General features: G+C 41.2%; 1 protein-coding gene across 3 annotated transcripts in view; it reads right to left on the bottom strand.

Moving 5' to 3' along the window:
• Positions 1-6,774: 6,774 nt before the first annotated feature.
• LOC135112378 (probable helicase with zinc finger domain) overlaps positions 6,775-23,752 on the bottom strand; it is a 23,498-nt gene continuing 6,520 nt past the window's right edge. For 2 of the 3 annotated variants that reach the window (XM_064026782.1, XM_064026781.1), the window contains exons 3-16: positions 22,989-23,752; positions 21,793-22,675; positions 21,102-21,372; positions 20,687-20,793; positions 20,062-20,161; positions 19,696-19,822; positions 19,090-19,222; positions 18,517-18,647; positions 17,980-18,114; positions 17,424-17,570; positions 16,918-17,104; positions 16,482-16,668; positions 15,485-16,375; positions 6,775-14,934 (exon numbers count right to left, since the gene is read on the bottom strand). The exon at positions 22,989-23,752 is cut by the window's right edge and continues 307 nt beyond it. In XM_064026782.1, the coding sequence (XP_063882852.1) occupies positions 13,566-14,934; positions 15,485-16,375; positions 16,482-16,668; positions 16,918-17,104; positions 17,424-17,570; positions 17,980-18,114; positions 18,517-18,647; positions 19,090-19,222; positions 19,696-19,822; positions 20,062-20,161; positions 20,687-20,793; positions 21,102-21,372; positions 21,793-22,675; positions 22,989-23,687 (5,367 nt within the window). In that variant the 5' untranslated portion in view covers positions 23,688-23,752 and the 3' untranslated portion in view covers positions 6,775-13,565. The remainder of the gene's footprint in view (positions 14,935-15,484; positions 16,376-16,481; positions 16,669-16,917; positions 17,105-17,423; positions 17,571-17,979; positions 18,115-18,516; positions 18,648-19,089; positions 19,223-19,695; positions 19,823-20,061; positions 20,162-20,686; positions 20,794-21,101; positions 21,373-21,792; positions 22,676-22,988) is intronic. The other variant, XM_064026783.1, reaches the window with a different exon arrangement.

The following is a 23,752-nucleotide window of genomic DNA, read 5'->3' as shown; positions in this document are numbered from 1 at the left end:
TCACCATGTGATGCCAAAAACTTACAACAGAAGAAAAAGCTTGTGTTCTGGCTGAACCTAAATGCGACTTCTCCATAACACGTGAGGCTCAGCCAATCAGTGTCACCTACAAGCCATTTATGATTTAAAACAAAAGTAGCAGCTGGTCTCCCTCCCAGTAAAATTTCTAAACGCCCTTTTATGAAATCATGAACGGCCTTGCATGTGACACCACGGTGACAGTGGCCATGAACAGAGTTGCGAACTAGAGCAAGCTAAGTTAATATAACAGAAACAACAGATTGTTTCCTGGATCAGTATGAGGTGCACCCCAACCCAGCTGTGGAAGCACTGGGAATGAGTGTGTTTCATCACCACATGTATGGGCCACGTGGCTGCTACTTGCACCACAACTCTCTCCACCAGCAAGCCAACAGGTACTCAGTGAATCAAGATACACTTTCATATGTATAGATTTTCTTTCATTTTGAACCATAAATTTCTTTTGCTGCAGCTATACTGTTACTACTACTACTTCTACTACTAAAACTATTAGAAGATAAATTAGATACAAAAAATGAAAACAAAAGTGAAGGGAAAGAAAGATAAAAAAAAAGATAATATTATACACAAATATGTATAAGGTACAACATGCTCAGCTCACAGCCAAAAAGGATGTGAGTCTGAATCTCAGACTGGGCAGAAACTAGATATTCTTGGCTGATCTCCTGTCACACTGCTGCCCCATTCATCTGGCACAGAACAAGTGTGGGATGCAAGTCAAGGAGTTATCATTTTGCAGCATAAGCTGGAGGCAGTCAACAATATTGCCCTTGTTTAAGTATTTACACTGCTTCAGTCTCACTAATACATATCCACACCCACACCACAATTATCCACAACGTTTGGAAAGAATTGGATACAGAACGAGTGTGTGCATGGAACATCCATAACTTTAGGCTATACACAATGGTGGCTACAACCATTTCCTAAACATACTAGGCAGCATCTGAGAATAGTGAAAAATATGGGAGAATCATGAACAATCAATTATATTTCTTCAAAAACACTGGGGAATGATAAATATTCCCATATCAGGATCAACTACAGATTTTCATGCTTTTTTTTATTTTATGTATTAAAAATGAAGATTTTTCAGAATTTACATATATGTAAGTGCAAATTCTGCTTTAGTTAATCATGATAAAGAACAAAATAATTTCATTAATTACCTAAAAAATTCAAAAGTTGAATGTTTGCTAATCATGATTCCCAGTGCAAGAATTTAGCTCAATACAAAAGGAATTAGATGCATAACTTTAAATAACTAAAATAGTACTACCATACTGATGCACACTCACACACTGTTTCCTTAATGTAACATATTTACATTCTTCTTTCAATCACACCTTGTATTTTGTATTTTTTCCCTTTACTATTTTTCATTTTGAGCATTTTTTTATGACATTTTTTTAAGCATATCTATAATAAACAGATATAGCTGTATGTGTGTGTGTGTGTGTGTGTGTGTGTGTGTGTGTGTGTGTGTGTGTGTGTGTGTGTGTGTGTGTGTGTGTGTGCACACACAGATGTAACATACTATTACATATATACATTTTTTTTCAATTTTCTTTGGTCAAATATCAATATGCATTTGTTTTAGCTTACTATCTCCTCCCACAAAACTCACTGCTGGGACCTAACCAGTAATAATAGTAATAACTTCAATAACAACAATCAAGTCTTGTTATTACTGTCATCATTAATATCACGCCAGTTCCACCATAAAGGAATATGCTAGTCAGCTGTTCATGCATGACTGCACGAGCCAACACTATGTACAATGGCTCTGAATTATGCTTCACTCCGACATGTGAAGGAAGTGGAGGCCTAGGGTGGAGTGGTGGTGGTGGAGAGCAGGCAATCAAGTATAAAGGCAAGCAAAACTACTGAATGGAACTCTTCAAATCCTTCATTGCTCCAATCCCTCCCCCATTACACCCCTGCTTTATCAGGCAACTTCCTTCCCTAATTTTGGCCTTGCATCACACACTACTTTACTCTTCTTAATAAATGTGTACCATCATTTCATTTGCATTTCAATCCCCCACTCCTGTCTCTACTGCTCCAAGCATCACTTCCCTGTGCCTCCTTCCAATCCCTGCACTAAAGCCACCCTCCACGCTTCACAACCCTCCTGTGAGTATACCACAAAGTAAGCCAGTGAATAACACACATATGGACTGTATGTGAAGCTCAATCTGTAAGGATGTGGTGACAGCAAGAACTGATCATAAAATTCAAAAAGTTTTCTACACATATGACTGGCAGTTCTGAAACTGGTAGAAAAGTCAGTAAACACTTGTACTGCCTCCTGACCACTTCAATCCCCAACCACTGGCTGTCAGCTGACTTCAGTTCCCAACTACTAGCTGTCAGCTGACTTCAATCCCCAACCACCAGCTGTCAGCTGATTTCAATCATACAAATAATCTTTGTTACTACTGACATTCTAACAAAAGATTTCTACATTCAATTGTACTACAGACAATGGTATTATACTGTACTAAGTCAATTTCATCTACCTGAAAAAATATATGTATATCTTTATTAATACTGCAACTTAAGATTTGAAGGCACAGACTAAGGATGTTTGGACATTCATGGTAACACAATGAACATGTGACAGTTTCCCTAATACTGATACCAGAACATCATACTTCAAATGGAAAACAATGAATGGCATAAATAAAAAAAAATGGAATACACTTCTCTTTTGTATGTTCATATACCTTTACCTAAAACCTATTACTTTTTAAAAAAATATTCAGGGAATTCAGTCACTCTCTCTCTCTCTCTCTCTGAAATTTCATAAGATCTCCTTCAGCAGTTTCCAAAAAAAATTTCCTTTTCACTTGCTTCTTAATCCATAAGAAGATAAGATCCATCTCCCATTAATCATTCTATTTCCTCCCACGTCAGTCTTGAATAATTCTTTTTTAATTTTTTTTATTCCTCTGCATTTCTCTTTTACCTTTCCCCACAGCTAATTTTTCAAGGCAACAGATATGGTACACCCTCTCATTCCTATATCTCAGCCATTCATGATCTGAATCTCTGAATCTTCAACATTCCTGCCCCATCTATGCCTGACAGAGTTCAAATACCGAGTTCTCTTTCACAGATAATCTCATACAACTACACACATTCATACATCACAATTTGAGATGCTTTCATGTCATGGCAAGTATAATACTGCACTGTAATGGGGAATGGTTTCAGCACTGCGTCCTCATCCCTTCAGGTCCCCCAGCAATATGTACCTATTCTACACCATGCAACTTCACTGCCAGCCACCAGCCCAGTGGCACCAAAAAGTTGTAGGCACCTCAAAGTGATGGAGGGCAAGACTGTTATATTCCTAAGCATCATTATGGTGATAGTGATAATAACAACAACAACAACATCAACAACAATAATAATAATAATAATAATAATAATAATAATAATAATAATAATAATAATTTACTGAGTACGGTGATTGGATGGATACCCAAGAGAGGAAGTGCTGTAAGTGATAATTAAAGTAATACACTAAGTGAACTACTACTGTATGCAAACAGAATTACCAGGGAGTCTTGGCTCTTGACACCAGAGACCCTGTAGTGCACTGACAAATCTTGGATTCTGGGACAAATATAATCACATGTCAAAACAAGTGTCAAAACAAGTTTGAGTGAGTTTGAATTGAAAGGAAGCAATTCCCATGAGGTGCCTAACACAACCATCACAACTGTACGACACATGACACACACTGACATTGCTACACATCAACTCTCCACACACCAACATTCACACACCTTTTGGCATTTTATAATTTTTCACTTTTTTTTATTTTCACATTTTTGGTATTTTTTTTGTTAAACTTTTCTTAACAGATATATGTACATGTATGTACAAATATGCATATTTACACTGACATACCCATACTCACACAAATACATTACATATTACATATACATAAAAAAAATATACACATAACTTTTGGTGCACGTAGCATGGGTGGCTGGCATACACAAATACTTTTTTTTTCTTTTCTTTTTTATGATCCCACTTATGCCTGAGTCCTTTTCTTCATTTTCCTCCAAACACATTACTTCTTTGGCCACCGTATTCCATCTCTTTTCCTGTTTCTTTGTACATAAACACATTACTATTGCTTTGCCTTCATTCTTTTCATTTATCAATTAAATTTCCTCAGAAACATAATATCTACATTCTTTTCAAAATGTTTTCTGTCTCTCTACATTTTCATATTATCATCCTTCATTTCATCTCCTTCATAATGTAATCATAATACTAATCACCTACAAGTACCTACAAAATGAGAATATATTACAGACGTAGATAAGGATTAATTACCACACTGTGTATAAAGTTAACCTAACATGACTGTGAAGGGAATGGTAAGGGGAACTTCAACAAGCATGTGCATGAATGTAAGATTATACACATTTAGGCAAGGGGGCACACACACACACACACACACACACACACACACACACACACACACACACACACACACACACACACACACACACACACACACACACCACATAATGTAGTGGTTAGCACGCTCGGCTCACAACCAAGAAGACTTGGGTTTGAATCCCGGGTGCGGCGAGGCAAATGGGCAAGCCTCTTAATGTGCAGCCCCTGTTCACCTAACAGCAAGTAGATACGGGATGTAACCCGAGGTGTTGTGACCTCGCTGTCCCAGTGTGTGGTGTGTCACTGGCCTCAGTCCTACCTGAAGATCAGTTACTATGAGCTCTGAGCTCTTTCCGTAGCAGAACAGCAGGCTGGGTGACCAGCAGACAACTATAGGTGAATCACACACACACACACACACACACACACACACACATATATATATATATATATATATATATATATATATATATATATATATATATATATATATATATATATATATATATATATATATATATATATATATATATATATATATATATATATATATATATATATATATATATATATATATATATATATATATATATATATATATATATATATATATATATATATATATATATATATATATATATATATATATATATATATATATATATATATATATATATATATATATATATATATATATATATATATATATATATATATATATATATATATATATATATATATATATATATATATATATATATATATATATATATATATATATATATATATATATATATATGTATATATGTATATATGTATATATATATATATATATATATATATATATATATATATATATATATATATATATATATATATATATATATATATATATATATATATATAAACACACACACACACACACACACACACAAACACACACACACAATGCACAGTCCTGTTGTTGGGTTACCGTAAGTCAGCCAATGAACAAACACACACACACACACACACACACACACACACACACACACACACACACACACACACACACACACACACACACACCAAACATTACAGTCTACCCCGACATGGACAAGCTGAGGGGAGCTGGTACTGAAGCAGCAATTCAAACACCTACAATGAGTATGTACTGTAAATGGTTCTCAGAATTTCCATGTTGGATACTGATCACTTTGTCAATGTCTCTTTTTTGCAAGTAAATAACAACACTAGAGTGGATGATTTCTCAAAACTTTGAGGAAAAATTATCATATGTAAAGAAAATATTTACAGAGGTGTCTGTTTCCATGAGTAACTAATGACAAACTATAGAAAGTGATTCTAGAATTCTGGAATATTTTTAGAACACTATGAAAAGGATTTAAAAAGAAATATAATGAGGAATCAGGAAACAATAAAAGCAAAAGCACATGGCAAGGTGACAGTGAAAAGATGTCACTAGTTGACACCAATGAGTTAAAGGCCTAGCTTCAAGCATCTAGGGAAGAAACACAAGGAAAAGAAGAACAGTGTTAAGTCTGAAAGTAAATAAGACTTGCTGTTCATAATAAAGACCACCTAGTTTGTAAGCTTATTGCATTGTACTGTTTGTTCTTGTACTCTAAGTGTGTTTCTTTTTCCTTTTTTTTTTTTTTATGTGTATTCTCTGAATTAGCTGATGTAATAAGCACAGCCCAGCACCACTTACTGCATGCTGTGCCTCCTCTGAACACACATCAACCCTGCTCTTCCCCTTCTTACCACACAAAAGACTGTCATTAAAACAAGGAAACTGGCAATGTGTCAGTTGGGAACAGAAGAAAACTGTATATCCATTTATGGCAACAAAACAACAAAAGAATGCCATTTCACACACATACAGAAAAGAAAATATGATGAGCTGTCTAAATTAACACTAAATAAACAAGTGACAAATTTTAAAATATTAATGACAGTCACATACACACACATACAATCAGCCTAATGCAAAATATCAGTCTCTCACACACACACATCAGCCTAATACTAAATATCACACATACACATTAACCAAATACCATAAATCAGACACACACACAGATCAGCCTGATACTACACATGTTAGTTTCACATATACCAACACACACACACACACACACACACACACACCCTAATACTACACAAGTCAGCCTGATGATGCATGTGTCAGTCTCGTCTCACAAATACACGTCAGTCTGATACTTATGCTACACACAGTCACACCTACACATGACATCTCAACATTATGCCAACCAGTTTCATGGATGGCATAAGTTGGTCGTGCACACACACACACACACACACACACACACACACACACACACACACACACACACACACACACACACACACACACACCCTAATACTACACAAGTCAGCCTGATGATGCATGTGTCAGTCTCGTCTCACACATACACGTCAGTCTGATACTTATGCTACACACAGTCACACCTACACATGACATCTCAACATTATGCCAACCAGTTTCATGGATGGCATAAGTTGGTCGTGCACCCACCCACACACACACACACACACACACACACACACACACACACACACACACACACACACATCAGCCTCGCACATGTGAAGTTTGTTCAAAGAGTACCTATGTGGAGGTCACATCCACTCCATCATGATGGTACTCTGGCCCTTTCTTCACAACTGATCCACAACTTCCTGGCCAAGAGTGCAATTCTTGACAGTCACCAGGCTCCCTACACTACAGACACAGCTCCTGGTTTCTGGCTGTTCCCCGAGCCAGAGATGCCATTGATAGGATTCTGATGTGACAGCCAAAATGGATATCATAGAAGGCTAAAGTGCAGATGGTAACCACTTCAAAACAAGACTTCCAAAAGTATTTCCAGCACCTGGGAGATTAAGTATGAACCCATTAGGTGAGCTTTTTTTCCCAACTAATTTCAGCTTTTTGTACAACCCTGATACACACATCAGACACACACACACACACACACACACACACACACACACACACACACACCACATAATGTAGTGGTCAGTATGCTCGACTCACAACCAAGAAGGCTCAAGCTTGAGTCCCGGGCACAGTGAGGCAGATGAGCAAGCCTCTTAATGTTAGGCCCCTGTTCACCACCAGCAGGCAGGTATGGGATGTAAGCTGAGGGGTTGTGACCTTGTCCCGGTGTGTGGCGTGTGAGTGGTCTCAGTCCTACCCAAAGATCAGTTGCTATGAGCTCTGAGCTCTTTCCAAAGGGGGAACAGCTGACAATCATGAATGAATAACATACATATATACATACATACATATACATGCACACACTCATCTCCTATCCTTACATACATTTTTTTTTTTTACATTTTTATTCAAGATTTTCAGTATAATTTTTGTAATAGATTTTTTCTTTTTATATGTGTGTGTGTGTGTGTGTGTGTGTGTGTGTGTGTGTGTGTGTGTGTGTGTGTGTGTGTGTGTGTGTGTGTGTGTGTGTGTGTGTGTGTGTGTGTGTGTGTGTGTGTGTGTGTGTGTGCACTTACTTGTGGAGAGAGTAGCCACACCAGAGAAATCACTACTTGTTCTAATCCACACACCTAATTTTGGCACTTTGATCTTCCCACTACCTCACTTCCTCTGTCTTTACATTTCGCTATTCTAATCTGCTTCTTCAGTATGCTGTCTTACCTATTCTGTCTTCAGCCTCTATGCTACTCTTGTACATACCCTTCTCATTACCTTCATATCCTTATCTTGCATAATATATTAAGTGATCAGACACTATAAGTGTGATGTGCTTCACTCCAACTTTCCACTACTCACTTCATCTCTGTTACCAGACGTAGCAAGCCAGCAAAGTTTTCCCTTTCATCTCCTCCTCCATGTCTCCATTCTTGCACAAGCTGGAGAAATTATACCTAATCTCATACACTGCTATTTAGTGCTTCTAGCATAAAGTTCTTAATTATGGATCTACAAAATCAATTACTTGACTTATTTCCTTAAGAAACATTTTGTACTATTATCCATATTAATTTACATTTCTCCTCTTACATGTACTAATACACCCCCCCCCAAAAAAAAAAAAATTCTAAGACCCATTTTCAATCTCTGCTAACAAAATTGTGACCTGGAAACAGAGTACATTTAGCATTCATTACCTATGCTCATCTCTACTCCACCATTCCAGATCTTTCCTCTCACTACTTTCTCAACCTAATTAATAAACGGACCTCAACATCCATATCCATCCATTATTCCATCAATCTATCTATTTACACATGCCCAGTGTACGTATTTAATTTTCGGTTCACAGCTAAGAGGACCAAGGTTTGCATCTTAAGCCAGGTGGAGACATACTGGTCTCTTTTCACACCACAAGTACTGTTGTTCACCAGGCAAAGAATGGATACAGGATGTAAGCCCAGGAATTGTGTCCTTGGACTTTACAGGAATGAAAAGTTAGTACTCCTGTGTGTGTGGTCCTACAGGAAATGTAGGTCAACTATCATGCCATCCTGTGTGTGTGTGTGTGTGTGTGTGTGTGTGTGTGTGTGTGTGTGTGTGTGTGTGTGATTGTTACTACTGACCATAACTGGTCAACTTTACACCCTGAAAGAAAAAACATATTCAAGTATGTATAAAATATAAAATAAATCACATAACAACACACACACGTGTTGATATATGATACTTTGCTATCCCTCAGCAGGAGAAGTACAGTATAGTACTACATATGGCAAGGCTTTCACCTTACAACAGGCCATACAAAGAGCCTGGTCTGCTGCATCACTGACACTGAGAACAACTGGTGATACACAACTGAGAATGACCTTGTAAGAGTGACAAGTGTTAGTTATGGAGGTTTTGTTTGCAATAACACTGCACTTATGTGTTGCTTTACAGAATCATTACTTTGCTAACTATCATCTGGAGTTTGGCAAAGACCAAAATCTGAATGATGACAGCAGGAGCCCCAACGAGGCAACCAATGGCTCTTGGGCCACTCTAGGGTCACAACTCTTGAACAATTTGATGATCGTATAAGCAACCCACAAGCACCAATGCTGCACACAATGAGCAGACAGAAAATAACACTAAATGTGCTGCTCACAGAAAACATCTAGTTCTGAGCAAGATAGGCATGACCCAGGAAACCACCAGCATGTCAGACATACAATGCCCCTGGAAGCAATTTTTTTTTTTCACTTTTATAATTTTTGATAGTCAGAATTTTGGTAAATTCATGACTTCTATGAATAGATTCATGACCATTTCACAGTGAATGGTTTTCAACCTTCTTGCTATGAATATGTGATAACAGACAGAGATTGACAAAAAGATCTAGCATTACTAGTAATATAGATGATTAAGTGCATTAAAGGGGATCAAGAAAGTCTATATACCAACATCTATTCCTATTTCAATTAGTGTTCAGTACTTGTTACGTGAGAAAAAAAAAAAAAATCATCACCAAATTCCATGAACTGAAAAGAAGAGCCTGAAATGACTCCGCCACTTGGCGTCCATCTGACTACAAGGCCATAGCATTGATGGCACTGCCTTGCCACTCAAACTTATCAGCCCACAAGGCCATAGGATTGATGGCACTGCCTTGCCACTCAAACTTATCAGACCACAGGACCACAACATTGATGGCACTGCCTCATCACTCAAACTTAGACCACAAGGCCATAACTTTGATGGCACTGCCTTGCCACTCAAACTTATCAGACCACAGGACCATAACATTGATGGCACTACCTCACCACTCACACATCATCAGACCACAGGGGCAATAACATTGATTGCACTGCCTCACTATTCACACATCATCAGACCACAGGACCATAACACTGATGGCACTGCCTTACCACTCAAACATCATCAGATCACAGGGCCATAACATTGATGGCACTGCCTCAACACTCACATACTGTAAGACCACAGGGCCATAACACAAATGGCACTGCCTTACCACTCACACATCATCAAACCAGAGGGCCATAATGTTGATGGAACTGCCTCAACACTCACATACCATAAGACCACAGGGCCATAACACAAATGGCACTGCCTTACCACTCACACATCATCAGACTACAGGGCCATAACATTAGTGGCACTGCCTCATCAATCAAACAAACCAAGAGCTCCTCTCAAATTAAATCACAGCAAATTTGCATCCCTTGAATAACTCAGTTTAGAAATACACAAAGCATATTATTACTGTGCCAACCTGATGGCTGACATGCAATAATTCCACTTTGGACACATTTGCCTTTTTTTTAATAACATAAAAATGTAACTTTAATACTTTCAGTATACTTGAGGTTAAAGTGTTTAATTATTACTTAAATAATCCTTAAATAAAAGCTTGAGTGCAAACTAATTCACTGGACCAAAATTACAATTTTCAAAACACTGCAAAAACGATTGCTTCAAGAACACATGGTAAACATAATACTCTCCAGCTATTATAATGTAAGGCCAATGAAAATGAGTTTTTGTGCTTGTCTTCAACAAATGACTGACTGACTGACTGACTGACTGACTGCATGATGATGTGAAGATTTTTGAAATGCACAAGTACAATTGTTTACATTTCCTCAGTCCATCTCCACACCACTCATGTCGTCTTTCCCACATATAATCAACACATATATACTTAATACTTTAAATTTTCACCAACTGTGAATAAGTGTGTGTGTGTGTGTGTGTGTGTGTGTGTGTTGTGTGTGTGTGTGTGTGTGTGTGTGTGTGTGTGTGTGTGTGTGTGTGTGTGTGTGTGTGTGTGTGTGTGTGTGTGTGTGTGTGTGTATCATGTTCACAATAACTTCAATGTAAGTTGCAATGTAGCTTATTATTGATTTGTTATTTTACATGAAGTTCTCAATCAAAACTTTCTTTTCTATATGATAAAATGTGGATCGAAAGCAGAAAACTAAAACAAAATTCTTTGTTGTATGTACATGTGGGAAAGATCAATCTTGGGGATGAGAAAATACATTCTAAATTACACAATAAAGTAAGAGAACTGCATGACCAAGAAGCAAAGATCTAGCTAGACTTGATGAGTTTGTACAGTTATTGTTGCAGCAAGGTGACAGGATGCTTCAGGGTGACATGCTGCTACTCTACCACACAAACAACCTGCCAGGGAGAGGCGAGGGAGAGTCCTCACACCCGAATGGTGTGAAAACTGAACATTACTTCCCACTAAATAAGAACTATTTCCTACCAATAATTTTGTATTTGATTTTTTATTTATTTTTGTATTTTTTCTTTTCTTTTGTTTTTTTTGTTTTTATACCAGAGTTAGCTCAACTGTGCCACTCACACAATTTTGTATTTGTAAAAAAATTCTCTGTCCAGATACAGAGAAAAAAATCTTGCCTGCTACAAAAAATAAATCAAACTAAATAAAAAAAAGAAAGAAAGAAAATCAGATGAGACCAAATTTCTATGAGGACTGTTAATGATAATGCAATAATAAAAACAAAAAAGAAAATTAATAATGAATGACTGTAAAGAAAAAATAATATAGTAATAATGATCATGATAATGATAATTTTCATCAGCTATCTGTCTTCCTACCAAACCAACATCCCCAATGTAAATATTTGAAGTAATAATTCCAATAGTAACAGCATTAATAATAATAATAATAATAATAATAATAATAATAATAATAATAATAATAATAATAATAATAATAATAATAATAATAATATTAATAATAATAATAATAATAATAATAATAATAATAACAAAAAATAAAAATGTAAAGAGAAATTAAAAGTAGTACGAGAGTTATTCAAATAATGTGGCTTAATTTCACCCCAAAAAATGTAAACATAAAGTTCACACTTTGTTACGAGCACAGACTGGATGGTTCCCAGCACTACATCTACAAACACTGAGTCCACACTTGGCATTTTCATTTGCTTTTTGTAGGAATATAACCACTTAAATGTGTATCTAGTCACAAACATTCACTTCATGCTTGGACAAGAATCATTCAGGCATAAAGAAAAAAAAATGGTATATGTAAAATAAAAAGTTTTCATCATCACTAGAAGCTGTGGACTTTGTTTGACTATCAGTCTGTCACTCAGGAGCAGATCAAGAGCAATGAATGCTTCCTAAATCTTGTCAACTGAGAGCTTTACAACAAATAGCTTCCTTTTTCCTTTTTGGAAAGATGATCCAGATGAGAAAACAAAACACAGCCACAAGTTTAGCAGTGGTCAGTGTTTGTTTCATATTCAACTGAATGACACTGACTACAGCTGTTTGAAATGCTCCTTGATGGAGATGGGGAAAAAGTAGGAATAAAAATAATATAAAAAGGCCCAATTGGCTAAAGAGGAGGGGAGTGTTCAGGTACAACAGTTGGGTGTCAGTGCAGCTGTTTAGCACTGTACTAAAACTGCAACATACCAAGATGTTTCACCACCATGTTCACTCAACATCACGAGAGACATGGAGATGGTAATGGACACACACTCAGACACACATTCAAGCACTCACTGACAGACTGTGGCAAAGATGACAAGCCACAGACAACACAATGGTACTTGGACACACTGTTATCATTTCACCTAAACTTACAGAAATGTTTTCTTAATTTGTGTAACTTTTTTTTTTACTTTTTGTTATATAATAAAATCCAGCCTAATTACCTCGCTATAGACAAAATGTTGACTTTCTGTATGGACAAGGCTACTTCCACTATAAACTAGATTGGCATGCATTTTAGATATAGCAAATGCTTACAACATGAGGAAAATTGTTTTGGAACTATACATATATAATGTTTACTATATCAGTACTCCCACAAATTATGGTTCAAAACAGACCAAGGAAATGCTTCTTCAACCTGCATCAAATTCAATACAAATAGTTTCTTGGTGACAACTCAGAGGAAACAAAATGGCAAGCCTTGCAGGTCCTGGTGCCTCCTACATGATTACTTCAAGATACGTGACTTGGATTAACACACATTTTTATCCCTAACTGATAAAGAAAAATGCATATAAACTTGAAATGGAACCACAATTGTGAGTTTCCGGTATAGTATAAGGAATCTTCATTAAGGGAAGTACTGATACAGAGGGCTGTTCCCAGGATGTACCTTCTTGTTACCCAATTCTTTTTGGGAAAACACAGACTCCTCACATTTGCTGACCTCTACACCAGCGGCAGGCGTCTGGAGGGAGGAGCGCAGCACACCAGCATATGTCTTGCTGTCTCTTCTATCCAGCCCAAGGGGCCCAGTGAGGCCAAGGTTATCTATGGAGTGTGCCATGTTCTTCAAACCAAGCTCTCCATGAGTGGAAGTGGACATGCGGAGGTTCTCAGTCCCAAGAGACCACATGGCACGATCAGCTGGCTCACCAACTGATGACATATTTCGGCTGGAAGTCTCCTTGCTGCCACGTCTCAGATAAAGAGGTAAACTTGGGGTTCGGTATCCTGGGACAGAGTCAGCAAGGTCCAAACGAGACACTGTATCTACTAGGGAATTAAACCCACCAAATCCAGGTGGGGGAGGGACGCCAGTACCAGGTCCCTTCACTTGAGAATTATCTGTCTCTCCTGGCAATCTTTCGGAATCTCTAGAAACCCCCAAGACTCTCTCAAGATCTCTGGAATTTCCCAGAGGTCCTCCAGGGGCACGGGAGAGCACAGGCGGAGTGAGACCAGAGACATGGTTCTGCTGGCGGCTGTGCAGGGACGCCTCCAGCTCCTGCACTGTCACCATTTTGCCGACATCAATCTTAGCCGCAGGGGAGGGGGAGGATGTGGACCAGGGGCTGATGGGAGGGGGAGCCAGCCGAGGGGATGGCCTGACAGACATACTATTGAGCCATGAGTCAATTGGGGGGCTACTCACCCTTGCCTCACCTCTGCTCTCTGGGGTATCGGACTCAAATGGAACCCAGGACGTTGGCTTGCTGGGCGGTAGGTCGCCTATGAGCTCATCAATGGCACGCACCACATCAGGAATGTCTGGGGCATGATCCTCCCGCCCCAACCGCCCATTGGACTGCGATTGGGACCTTTGGGGGACAGGCTGTTGGGGGGCAGGGAGATGCTGGTGCTGGAGGTGGGGAGGGAGCATGGTAGGAGCTAGGTCACGGTGTAGTGGCATTTGAGGGTGATGAGGATGGGGATGAGGGTGGGGGTGTGGATGAGGATGTGGTTGGGGTAGTGGATGGGGCTGGTGTTGCAGATGGGGTTGGTGAGGGGGATGGGGGTGAGGATGAGGATGGGGATGGGGCTGGTGAAGAGGATGGGGAGGTGGGTGAGAATGCAGGTGGGGATGGGAGGTGTGGAGGTGGTGTGGATGAGGGTCAGGCAGGTTGGTGGACAAGTGTGAGGGTGTGGCGGGGGAGGGAGGGGCAGGGGGGCCGTGGACTCGCCCACCTGGTCCTCCATCATTACCACTTGAATGAGAACTGCAAAGAGAAAGAAGAATACATAGAAAGAAAGTATCCATTATACCACAAAGGCTGAAAAAGACAGAAGCAATATCAAGGAAACTAAATACTTCTCCTTGGAAAAACCCATCTAAATTTAGACAGAGAAATCAATATGTCTTTTTCTTAAAACACCATAGTTCAGCCCTCAGACTCTTGCTAATGTGTCAAGTACTAGACCAGAACTGCCAAAAAACATAAGCAAAACATAAGATTGTATTGCAAACTTGAGAACTGAGCAATAATATTTCATGAAGGCTCTATAATTATATCCTGCACACAAATGAAGCTAGGCAGATTGCTTTATGTGTTTGGGAGTGATGTGGGAAATTTAAATGAGATAAATTTCTTTTTGAGTGAGGGAGAGGAGGAAGGAACAGTACGAGAATAGGAGGAAAGCAATGTGACAAGAATGAAAGTTCTAACTGAACAAGATATCTTGATAAGAAGAGTAACATTTCAAAGATGAAGATGATGGTGATAATGGAGTGACAGAAATGATGGCAGAGGACAGAACAGTATATCTTACCTCTCCCAGGACTGCGTTGACATTGGTGACTCGCTCTCAACATGGGACTGAGGCAAACGGATGAGTGGTGAGGGGTTGGGGGTCATCTGGCGCTCTGGGAAGTGCACGTTGTTGAGGAACTGGAAGGTCTTCTCCCCCTCAGTATGTGTGGGCAACCGCATCTGTCGCTGGGCAGGCGGCAGCTGCAGGGCATTTGGGAAGCGTGGTCCCCGCAAATTAGACTGAGGGCCCAGCAGGTTAGAGGGCGGCCCAGCCTGCTTGAGGTGATGATAGTGTGCAGGTAGGGCCGTCATGAACAGATTACGACCAACAGAGTCTAGATCTGTTGGCCGTCGCACCACAGGCAGGCGGTGCTGGGGGCCCCCACCAGACTGGTAGGGGTACATGGGCATTACTCCGTGGGGCAGAGAGTATCCATACCCTGAAGCCTCAAGGAAAGGTCCTGGAGGTGCTGTTGTTGCAACAACCTGACGCAGGGGATGGGATGCAGCAATGAGGGGCTGGCCTAGCCGGGCTGGGGCAGGCCGTACAATCTGATGCTTGGGTAGTGGTCCATAGGGCGTGGGTGACCAATGTGGGGCTAATGGGGACCCATGAGGAACATAAGGCAGAGCCTGAGGACCCACCATGGGGTGCACTGGGTAGTTGGCAGGAATGTAGGGACTGTATGGGGGCAAGATATTGATGTAGGGAGGCACGGCAGGTACTATGGACAAGGGTGGCAAGGAAGGGTAGTAGAAGTATCTGGGGACAAACTCAGGTGCCAAGGGGTTGAGCCCATAGGTTTTCTTGAGCTCCACACCATCCAGCTGTGCCCGCAGTGCTGACCAGGTGATGCCATACAGGGAGCCTGCCTCAGAACACAGTTGCAGGAACCGCTCCCACAGTTTTCTGTTAAGTGATACAATATCATTTACCACCACCGTTTCATGATAACATTCTGATAGCTAAATAGTGTTGCAGTAAAACTTATGGATGAAGACTGCCAAATACTTACCGGCACTTCCCAACAGAACAGAGGGAGACAGGATCCCCCACCACTGCCACCAGACTCTGTGCCCGTGTGATGGCGGTGGTGAGCAGCTTAGCATTGGACAGAAAGCCAAAGTCCAGCCCCTCATCCCCAGTCTTGCAGGTGTGGCGAGTGCGCACCGTGGAGAGAATGATCACACGAAACTGCTTGCCTGAAGGAACAGACAGTGATGACCAGAAGGGCGGTGACCAGAAGGGCTTTCCACAACAAAATTTATCACAACTCTGTATTAGAATTTTTTAACCTCACTTCACAGCTCAAAATACACATTCTCTCCACTAAAAGACTTTAAAGGCATGTCTACTAATTTGATTGTTAACTTCTTTTTTTTTAATGATAAAGGAAAGAGGAATTATGGAAAACAAATTTATGAATTCTCTCAAGATCTCTACTGACTCACCCTGGACATTGAGGACTCTCTCCACACTGATCTTGTACAGCTTCCGCTTCCTCAGCTCAGCCCTGATCCGCACCATCTGGTCAGCATAAGGTGTCACCACACCAATGGAGTTCTCCCCCACTGGGCCCCACTCTGACTTGGGCCAGTAATTGATGATCTCACCCACCTGTTCACAAACCTCATACACCTGAAGAGCAAAAACCAGAAGCTGAGCAAGAATGAGAGGCAAGGAAAGCTCTGAAACACAAAGGAATCAAAGTGAAAAAAAATTGCCATTCATTTCATGATACGGTCACAATGGCAAGACTGATGTTACAGTAAATTGTCCACTTAATGTAAGGAAAACTTTCTGAAATTGACATTACACCTAAGAAGGCTAAGTGCATCACTGAAATTCATTGGCAACATAAAGGTGTCTATTACATCATCTATTCATCTATCTTGTTCCCTCCAGAAGTGTCCCCCAAGGAAGTGGCCACAGTAGAAGAGCCTCCATCTTTCTTTACCTCAGAATTATTGTGAAAAGCTGTTGAACTTGGATCCTGGAAGTCTTCCCCCCTTGCTGTGAAGAAGGTGAGGGGATAGAACTTGGGGTGGGCCATCTGCTTGCCGCTGGCCACCAGACGGCCCTCGTAGAACAGATCCGATGTGTACTGAAGGAAACAATGGTTCAATTTAGAATAGCCTATGTGTACAAAATAAAGCATACTGAAGCAAACTTCAAACCTGTTACTTTACCCCATTCTGCTATGATATTCTTCTTACTACAGTTGGCTTTCCTTTTCATTTAAGCTTCACAATTGTTCCATAAAAGTTTGTCTTCTCTGCTTTATTATATATTTTAATTATCAACATTCTTGTTAAATATATGCATGTACCAACATCATTATAACCTTATTTTTTGTAGAGAAACAGGTATACTAGTTAATATTGAGCAAGAAATAAAAACAAAATTCATGCATCAATTCAAAGGCAGATATATTTTCTTGAGCCACATGAAATACACCTTGACACTGTATACCACTCATGGCCAATGCTCTACCAAAGATGCAGCAGCTATACCTTGATGATGGCAGAGTGTGAGCGGTAGTTTTCCACCAACATGATTTTGCAGGGAGAGTCAGCAGGGTACAGGTCATAGAGGCGCTCCAGCAGGGAGGTGCCGAGGCCTCGCTCTTCACAGAATGGGGAGAAAACCTGCAAGTTTATCATTCCATTACTGACATGTTCACTCATAACTGACACGTACCTAAATATTAAAGTTCTCGATTTACAGAGTACAGGGAATGAGTGTGAGCTTATTACTAGACAATAAACAATAGGCAACCAGACTGCACTGTATGGATACTTTCATAGATTTGACGGACAACCTCTCAAAGATCTTGTACATCTACTACAGATGAAGAATGTGGCACATGACTGAGCATCACCATGTTCTTTAGGTGCATTAGTTCAACCACACGAAGGTGTTGGAAGATTAGTTGTTGCTAGCATTATAATTACTGAATAAGAATAAACTTCGTGAGTATATATTGCTTAACATCTGAACTAGTTTTGTTAAAATGAGGCAGCCAAAGGTGTGGGTATTACTAGTCTCACCTCTGGACTGAGCTGCATGTAGTCCCCTGCCAGCACCAGACGGGTGTCAGGCTTGGCCAGGGCCAGCGGCATCAAGGTCTCACACTCCATGGCCTGTGCTGCTTCATCTATAAGGATATGGGTGAACACTCCTGCAAAGAATCAGTCTGGGTAAATCAAACTGTGTGTGTGTGTGTGTGTGTGTGTGTGTGTGTGTGTGTGTGTGTGTGTGTGTGTGTGTGTGTGTGTGTGTGTGTGTGTGTGTGTGTGTGTGTGTGTGTGTGTGCGTGTGTGTGTGTATCACAGGCATGCAACTTACTGTGTCCTAAACCTTATCTTGCTTTATATCCTTGAACCTTTATAGCTAAGCCCCCGGGGAGACAATCCCTTTCTACCAGGGGCAACGGAGCTAAGAAAGTGAATGATGTGTATGTGAATGTGAAGCGCCGATTAGCTACGTGGGATTGCCAGCCTGGTATATAGATAGACATCCTTTAATATAACATCACCAATAAAGTTATTTATCTTTTTTACGAGCCATCCTTCTTCACTATTCACCTTTCTGTTCCCTGTCCATCCCTGAGGTGCACATACCTTTCTCCAGCTTGAGGGAGGCAATGATGCGGGATGTGTTGAGCGTTGCCACGATGACCCGGTGAGCTAAAATCTGTTCTTCAGTTGGAGTTACAAATCGCCTCACATTGACATCAGTTTCTATCAGGCAGTACTGTGGAAAAATAAGATAAGAGATCAACACGCATTTCTTTTCACATACATGCTATTCAAAATTTCCTCCAGGAAGAGCATTATCATTATATTTCCTACTGTTTTCATATTCTATTTACATCCACCTTATCAGGCCCTCTACAGTGCACACTATTTACTTCAGTGTCACCTTAAATAGGCAACACTTCATCACCATCAAGCACTGCATGTTATATAATGTCTATTTTTTGTGTTTGATCTTATGAGCAAATGAGCAACTTGATTTTCCTCCACCCACTCTTTATTCTTGACAAAGACCCCTTGTTCTATCTGCTGCAAGTCCCATGTACTATGAAAGGATTTGCCCTTGCTGCACAGGTACTTACAATATCAATAATTTCCACCTTGGCTCCACTGTTTGCCTCCCAGTGTAGATAATGTAGAAAAAATAAAGGACATCGCTCTAGTTTCCCTGCATATAAAAGTAAGTCTTACCTCTTGCACGTCTGGATGCACTGTGGTCACCCAACGGTTGCGGTAGTATATCCTGAGAGGGCGGGCCTCCTCATGTCCTGCCTTGACATATGGGTGGAGGTAGTCCTTGATGTACAGGTCAGCAGCACTGGTCAATAAATACAACATTTACTTCAGGTGTTCATTATGAAGCTCACTTTTACAAATGATTAGTTCCTGCTTCTAGGTCTTCATGAGGGAAATTCTTACAATTATGACCAACATTTAATTTTGATTGTCAGTGTCCTTAAAACTTTGAGGATTCTCCCTATTAGCTGGCCACACTCCTAGTCTGTCACTGCTCCAGTACAGCCAGCCCCCTTAAGCCTTCATACATGATCCTCTTACCTGTTGGAGTGAGTGCAGATGAGGATACGAGTCTCAGGCTGTCGAAGGATCTGCTTGATGCCTTGTGCCAGAGTGTGAGTCTTGCCTGTCCCATATGGTCCTGAACAGAAAGGTAAAAGCATACAGTATGACCCACAGCTCTGTGCAGCTGATTTAAGACACTCATATGAATGTTCCTGTGAAGTTCAAGAACATTTCAAGAAAAATGGAGTCACTACAATTATTTTTCCTCCTTTTAATACCTCCCCAGTTAACCCCCAGCCAGGGTGCGATATAAACCATTTCTGATCTCTTGAAAAAATACACACAAGACAAAATTGCTGGCCTCCTTCTCCTGCAAGACCACACACACCTACAGAAGGGCAGGATTGCTAACCTTTCATTCCCATTTGGCTGCAAGCATTAACCCTTTCACTGCTGTGGTCTTCCTTTGTAAAGACTGAGAGCAACATCGAAATTATTTACATGAGCATGCAAAAAGAAAAAGGGAGACTAGGAGATTAATTTTGTCTTTTCTAATCTACATGATTATTTACAAGACTGTAGTGTAAAAATGGGTATCTAAAAGTTGTAGCCACTTAAGGTAAAAAAATTAAAAGCATAGTTAATCAGAAGAATGACTTACCAATGATGAGTATTGGAGGCAAGATGAGGCCATAAGGAGCTGTGATGGCAACCAAAGCCTCCTTCTGTTTGGGATTCAGCTTTGCATCCAGCGTCTCTCCCCATTGCCTGTACAACACGTGGAATGAGTGATTAATACACATCACTACACTGATGTGCATACACAAGCTGGCATTCATATGTAATGCCAGCAAGACTATCATGGACAACCTAAGTTATAATAACAATGTAAAACCTTTTCTCACAATTTCCTCCACACAGACATTTCCAAAAATCAAAACTCAGAAACCTGACAATGGGAAAATATTTAAACTTAGATCAAACATGCACTGAACAATTTTGATTTTGTGAACAAAACATACTGAAAAACACTCCCCATTCTCAGCTAATACAATGACATTCCCTGACACACTCACTTGATGGGACTCCAAGGAATGGTTGGTTCCATTGTCACATCCGGGAAGATCATGTCGAGGGAAGGCAGGCGGTCCAGGGCAGCATGCATCTCACAGAGCGGCAAGCGGTTCAGCTGGAACTGCACCTCCACGGTGGCCTCCTCGTCCTCTGTGAGGTTGAGGGCAGCCACAGACTGCTCCGAGAACCTAAGGTAGATCTCTTTCTTGGTTTTGTCCTCAATGAGAACCTCATAGATGCATCTTCGAGGCTTTGAAGACTCCCCACCTGGACCTTGGGGCAGGAGAGACATTTCAAGGCAGGAAGTGGATGAAAGTGGCAAATGGAAATGAAAGGACAAGTGAGAGTGCAGGAGAAAGAAGAGAAAGAGGCCATATTGGTAAGAATACTGAGGTATGGAAAATGCCACATTTTATATTTCCTAGTAAAAAGTAGAAAGGAAAAGAAAAGTGGAACAAGCTGAAGCACTAAAAAGAGAACATGAAGGAGAGTATAGGAGGAAGAGGATGCATTGGTAACAATACTGAGGTATGATAAGAATACATTTGATTTTTCCTAATAAAAAATGAAAAGGGAAAGAGAAATAGACCAAGTTCAAGCAATGCAAAGAAAAATGAAAAGCCTGCACAATACTCCAAACAATGGATGGTATGGATGGATAGGGATTCAAGAGGATGGACCAGAGTACCTTACCTCTCTCTGAATCAGATGATGGTGTGTTAGTTGAGGCCACCAGCATGGAGTTGCAGTTTGATAAAACCAAGCGACCATGGTGAGAGTCCTCTGATATCTCTGAGGAAAGCTCCAGCTTGCCGAAGAGCTCGCCGGGCCTTGAGTATTTAGCAGTGGAGACAGTGGAAGGCAGGAGCATGTAGCCACTGGTGATTTGAAGTGTTGTCTTGATGTTGAAACGTGAAACTAAGTCAAACTGCGCCAGCTCCTCAATGTTGAGCAAGTCGTGCATCCTGCTTCTGTAATTGGTCTTGGTGGGGAAACGCTCCATGGAGGTCTGGGTGAAGACAAAGTTCTCATTGGTTGGGGGAGGATAGGCAGCCAGGATGCCCCGGTCATCTGGACTCAGCTCATGTGGCTTGCTGTCAAAGGGCACGATGTCCACATTTTCCTCACACCAACGTTCGCTGCGGGTGAGGATGGTGCGCTTGGTCTCCTCCAGTGCCCCCAGGTCCTCCACTGGCACCACATCCACACACAGCCGCTGCATGGCAACAGGCTCACTGCCATAGTCGAACACAACGGCCTGCCGGAAAGTGCCATAGATGGCTGTGCGGAAGCTGATGGTGACTTTGTACTTGACGTCCGGGGTGGCCTGGTGATCCTGCTCAGTGCTGCTCCACTCCTGGGGGTTCTCCGGCACACAGGACCAGTGCAAGTGGCGGTGGGCATCCAGGTAGGTCACCTCTGCAATGGTGAAATGGTTGCGGTGTGCGTCATGCAGGAGAGACACCACCCGCAGCGGTGCTGGTGGCTGCAGAGTGATGACCCACTCGTGGCTGCTCGGCTTCTGGGACACCCGCAAGTTGGGCTCAGGACTCAGATGGCTGATGATCCTGTCCGTCTGAGGAAATGAGTGTTGTGTTACCAGTGCTACCAACAGGTTCTGATTAATATCACTAAGCTTAACTGACAAAACTAAATTTCAAATAAAAACAGAATATGTTTAGTCCAGTACTTCTGATACCCATTTCACTCTTTTGATGCAAACAATTTCTCAAACAATTTCTCCTGTTTAAAATCATGTTTCTATATCTATCTACTTCACAAACAAGATCACTAAATTTCAACTTGCAATAAGCATCCTGATACAATAGCCAACAGTTAACAAACGCTGCACCACACACTAATTATCTGGCAAGGCAACCCTGACATACCTTCTCAGTGATGAGGGCATCCTGCTGCTGGGTAAGGGAGAGGCGCTCCAGCAGGAGGTCGGCGTAGGAGGCACCATGGAGTTGTTTCTCCCGCGCTCGCTCCAGCTTCATGGCACGGTACTCAAAGCGCTCCTGCCACTCAGCCAGCTCTGCCTCGCTGTGTGCCTCCACACACTGGTCCCCCATGCGGCAGGTGTAGGCGGCGCGGTAGGTAGGGCACAGGGTATAGTCCTCCGCGCCAAGGCCTCTGGGCGGGGGCCGGTGAGACCAGTCCCGGCCCTCATCTGACATGATTGTGGTCTGGTGGTCTTGGCTGCGGCAGTGGGTCTGGAGGTCTGCTTTGGTGCTGAAGTAGACATTGCAATAGGAGCAGTGCAGCCTCTGGGGCACGCCTGGGGTTGGACTGGATGACATTGCTCTTTCCTCCTCCCTGCCACTGGCTGGGATGCCAGGGGAGCCTGGGGTTTCACTGTCCACAGAATTGTTGGCAGTGGTGGTAGTGGTAGTGGAGTCCCCTTCAGAAGAGTCTGACTTGGGACTGCGCAGCTTGTGTGTGGTTCTCTGAGGGTCCTTAGGATTGTCTCTCTTTTTTCTCCTCCCCTTCTGCCTGAAAGAAGCTGGAGGAGAAGAGGAGGAAGTGGAGGAAGCTTGGGCTTGTTCATTAGTTTCCTGGAATGGCATCTTCTTGACCCTGTCCATTTCTACACTGGAAACTCCCTCTTCACTTTCAGGGACAAAAACACTTATATCACTATAGGCGCACA

This window comes from Scylla paramamosain, chromosome 23 (genome assembly GCF_035594125.1).
Source record: "Scylla paramamosain isolate STU-SP2022 chromosome 23, ASM3559412v1, whole genome shotgun sequence".
Classification (NCBI taxonomy): Eukaryota; Metazoa; Arthropoda; class Malacostraca; order Decapoda; family Portunidae; genus Scylla; species Scylla paramamosain.
This window is presented reverse-complemented; position numbering and strand designations above follow the sequence as displayed.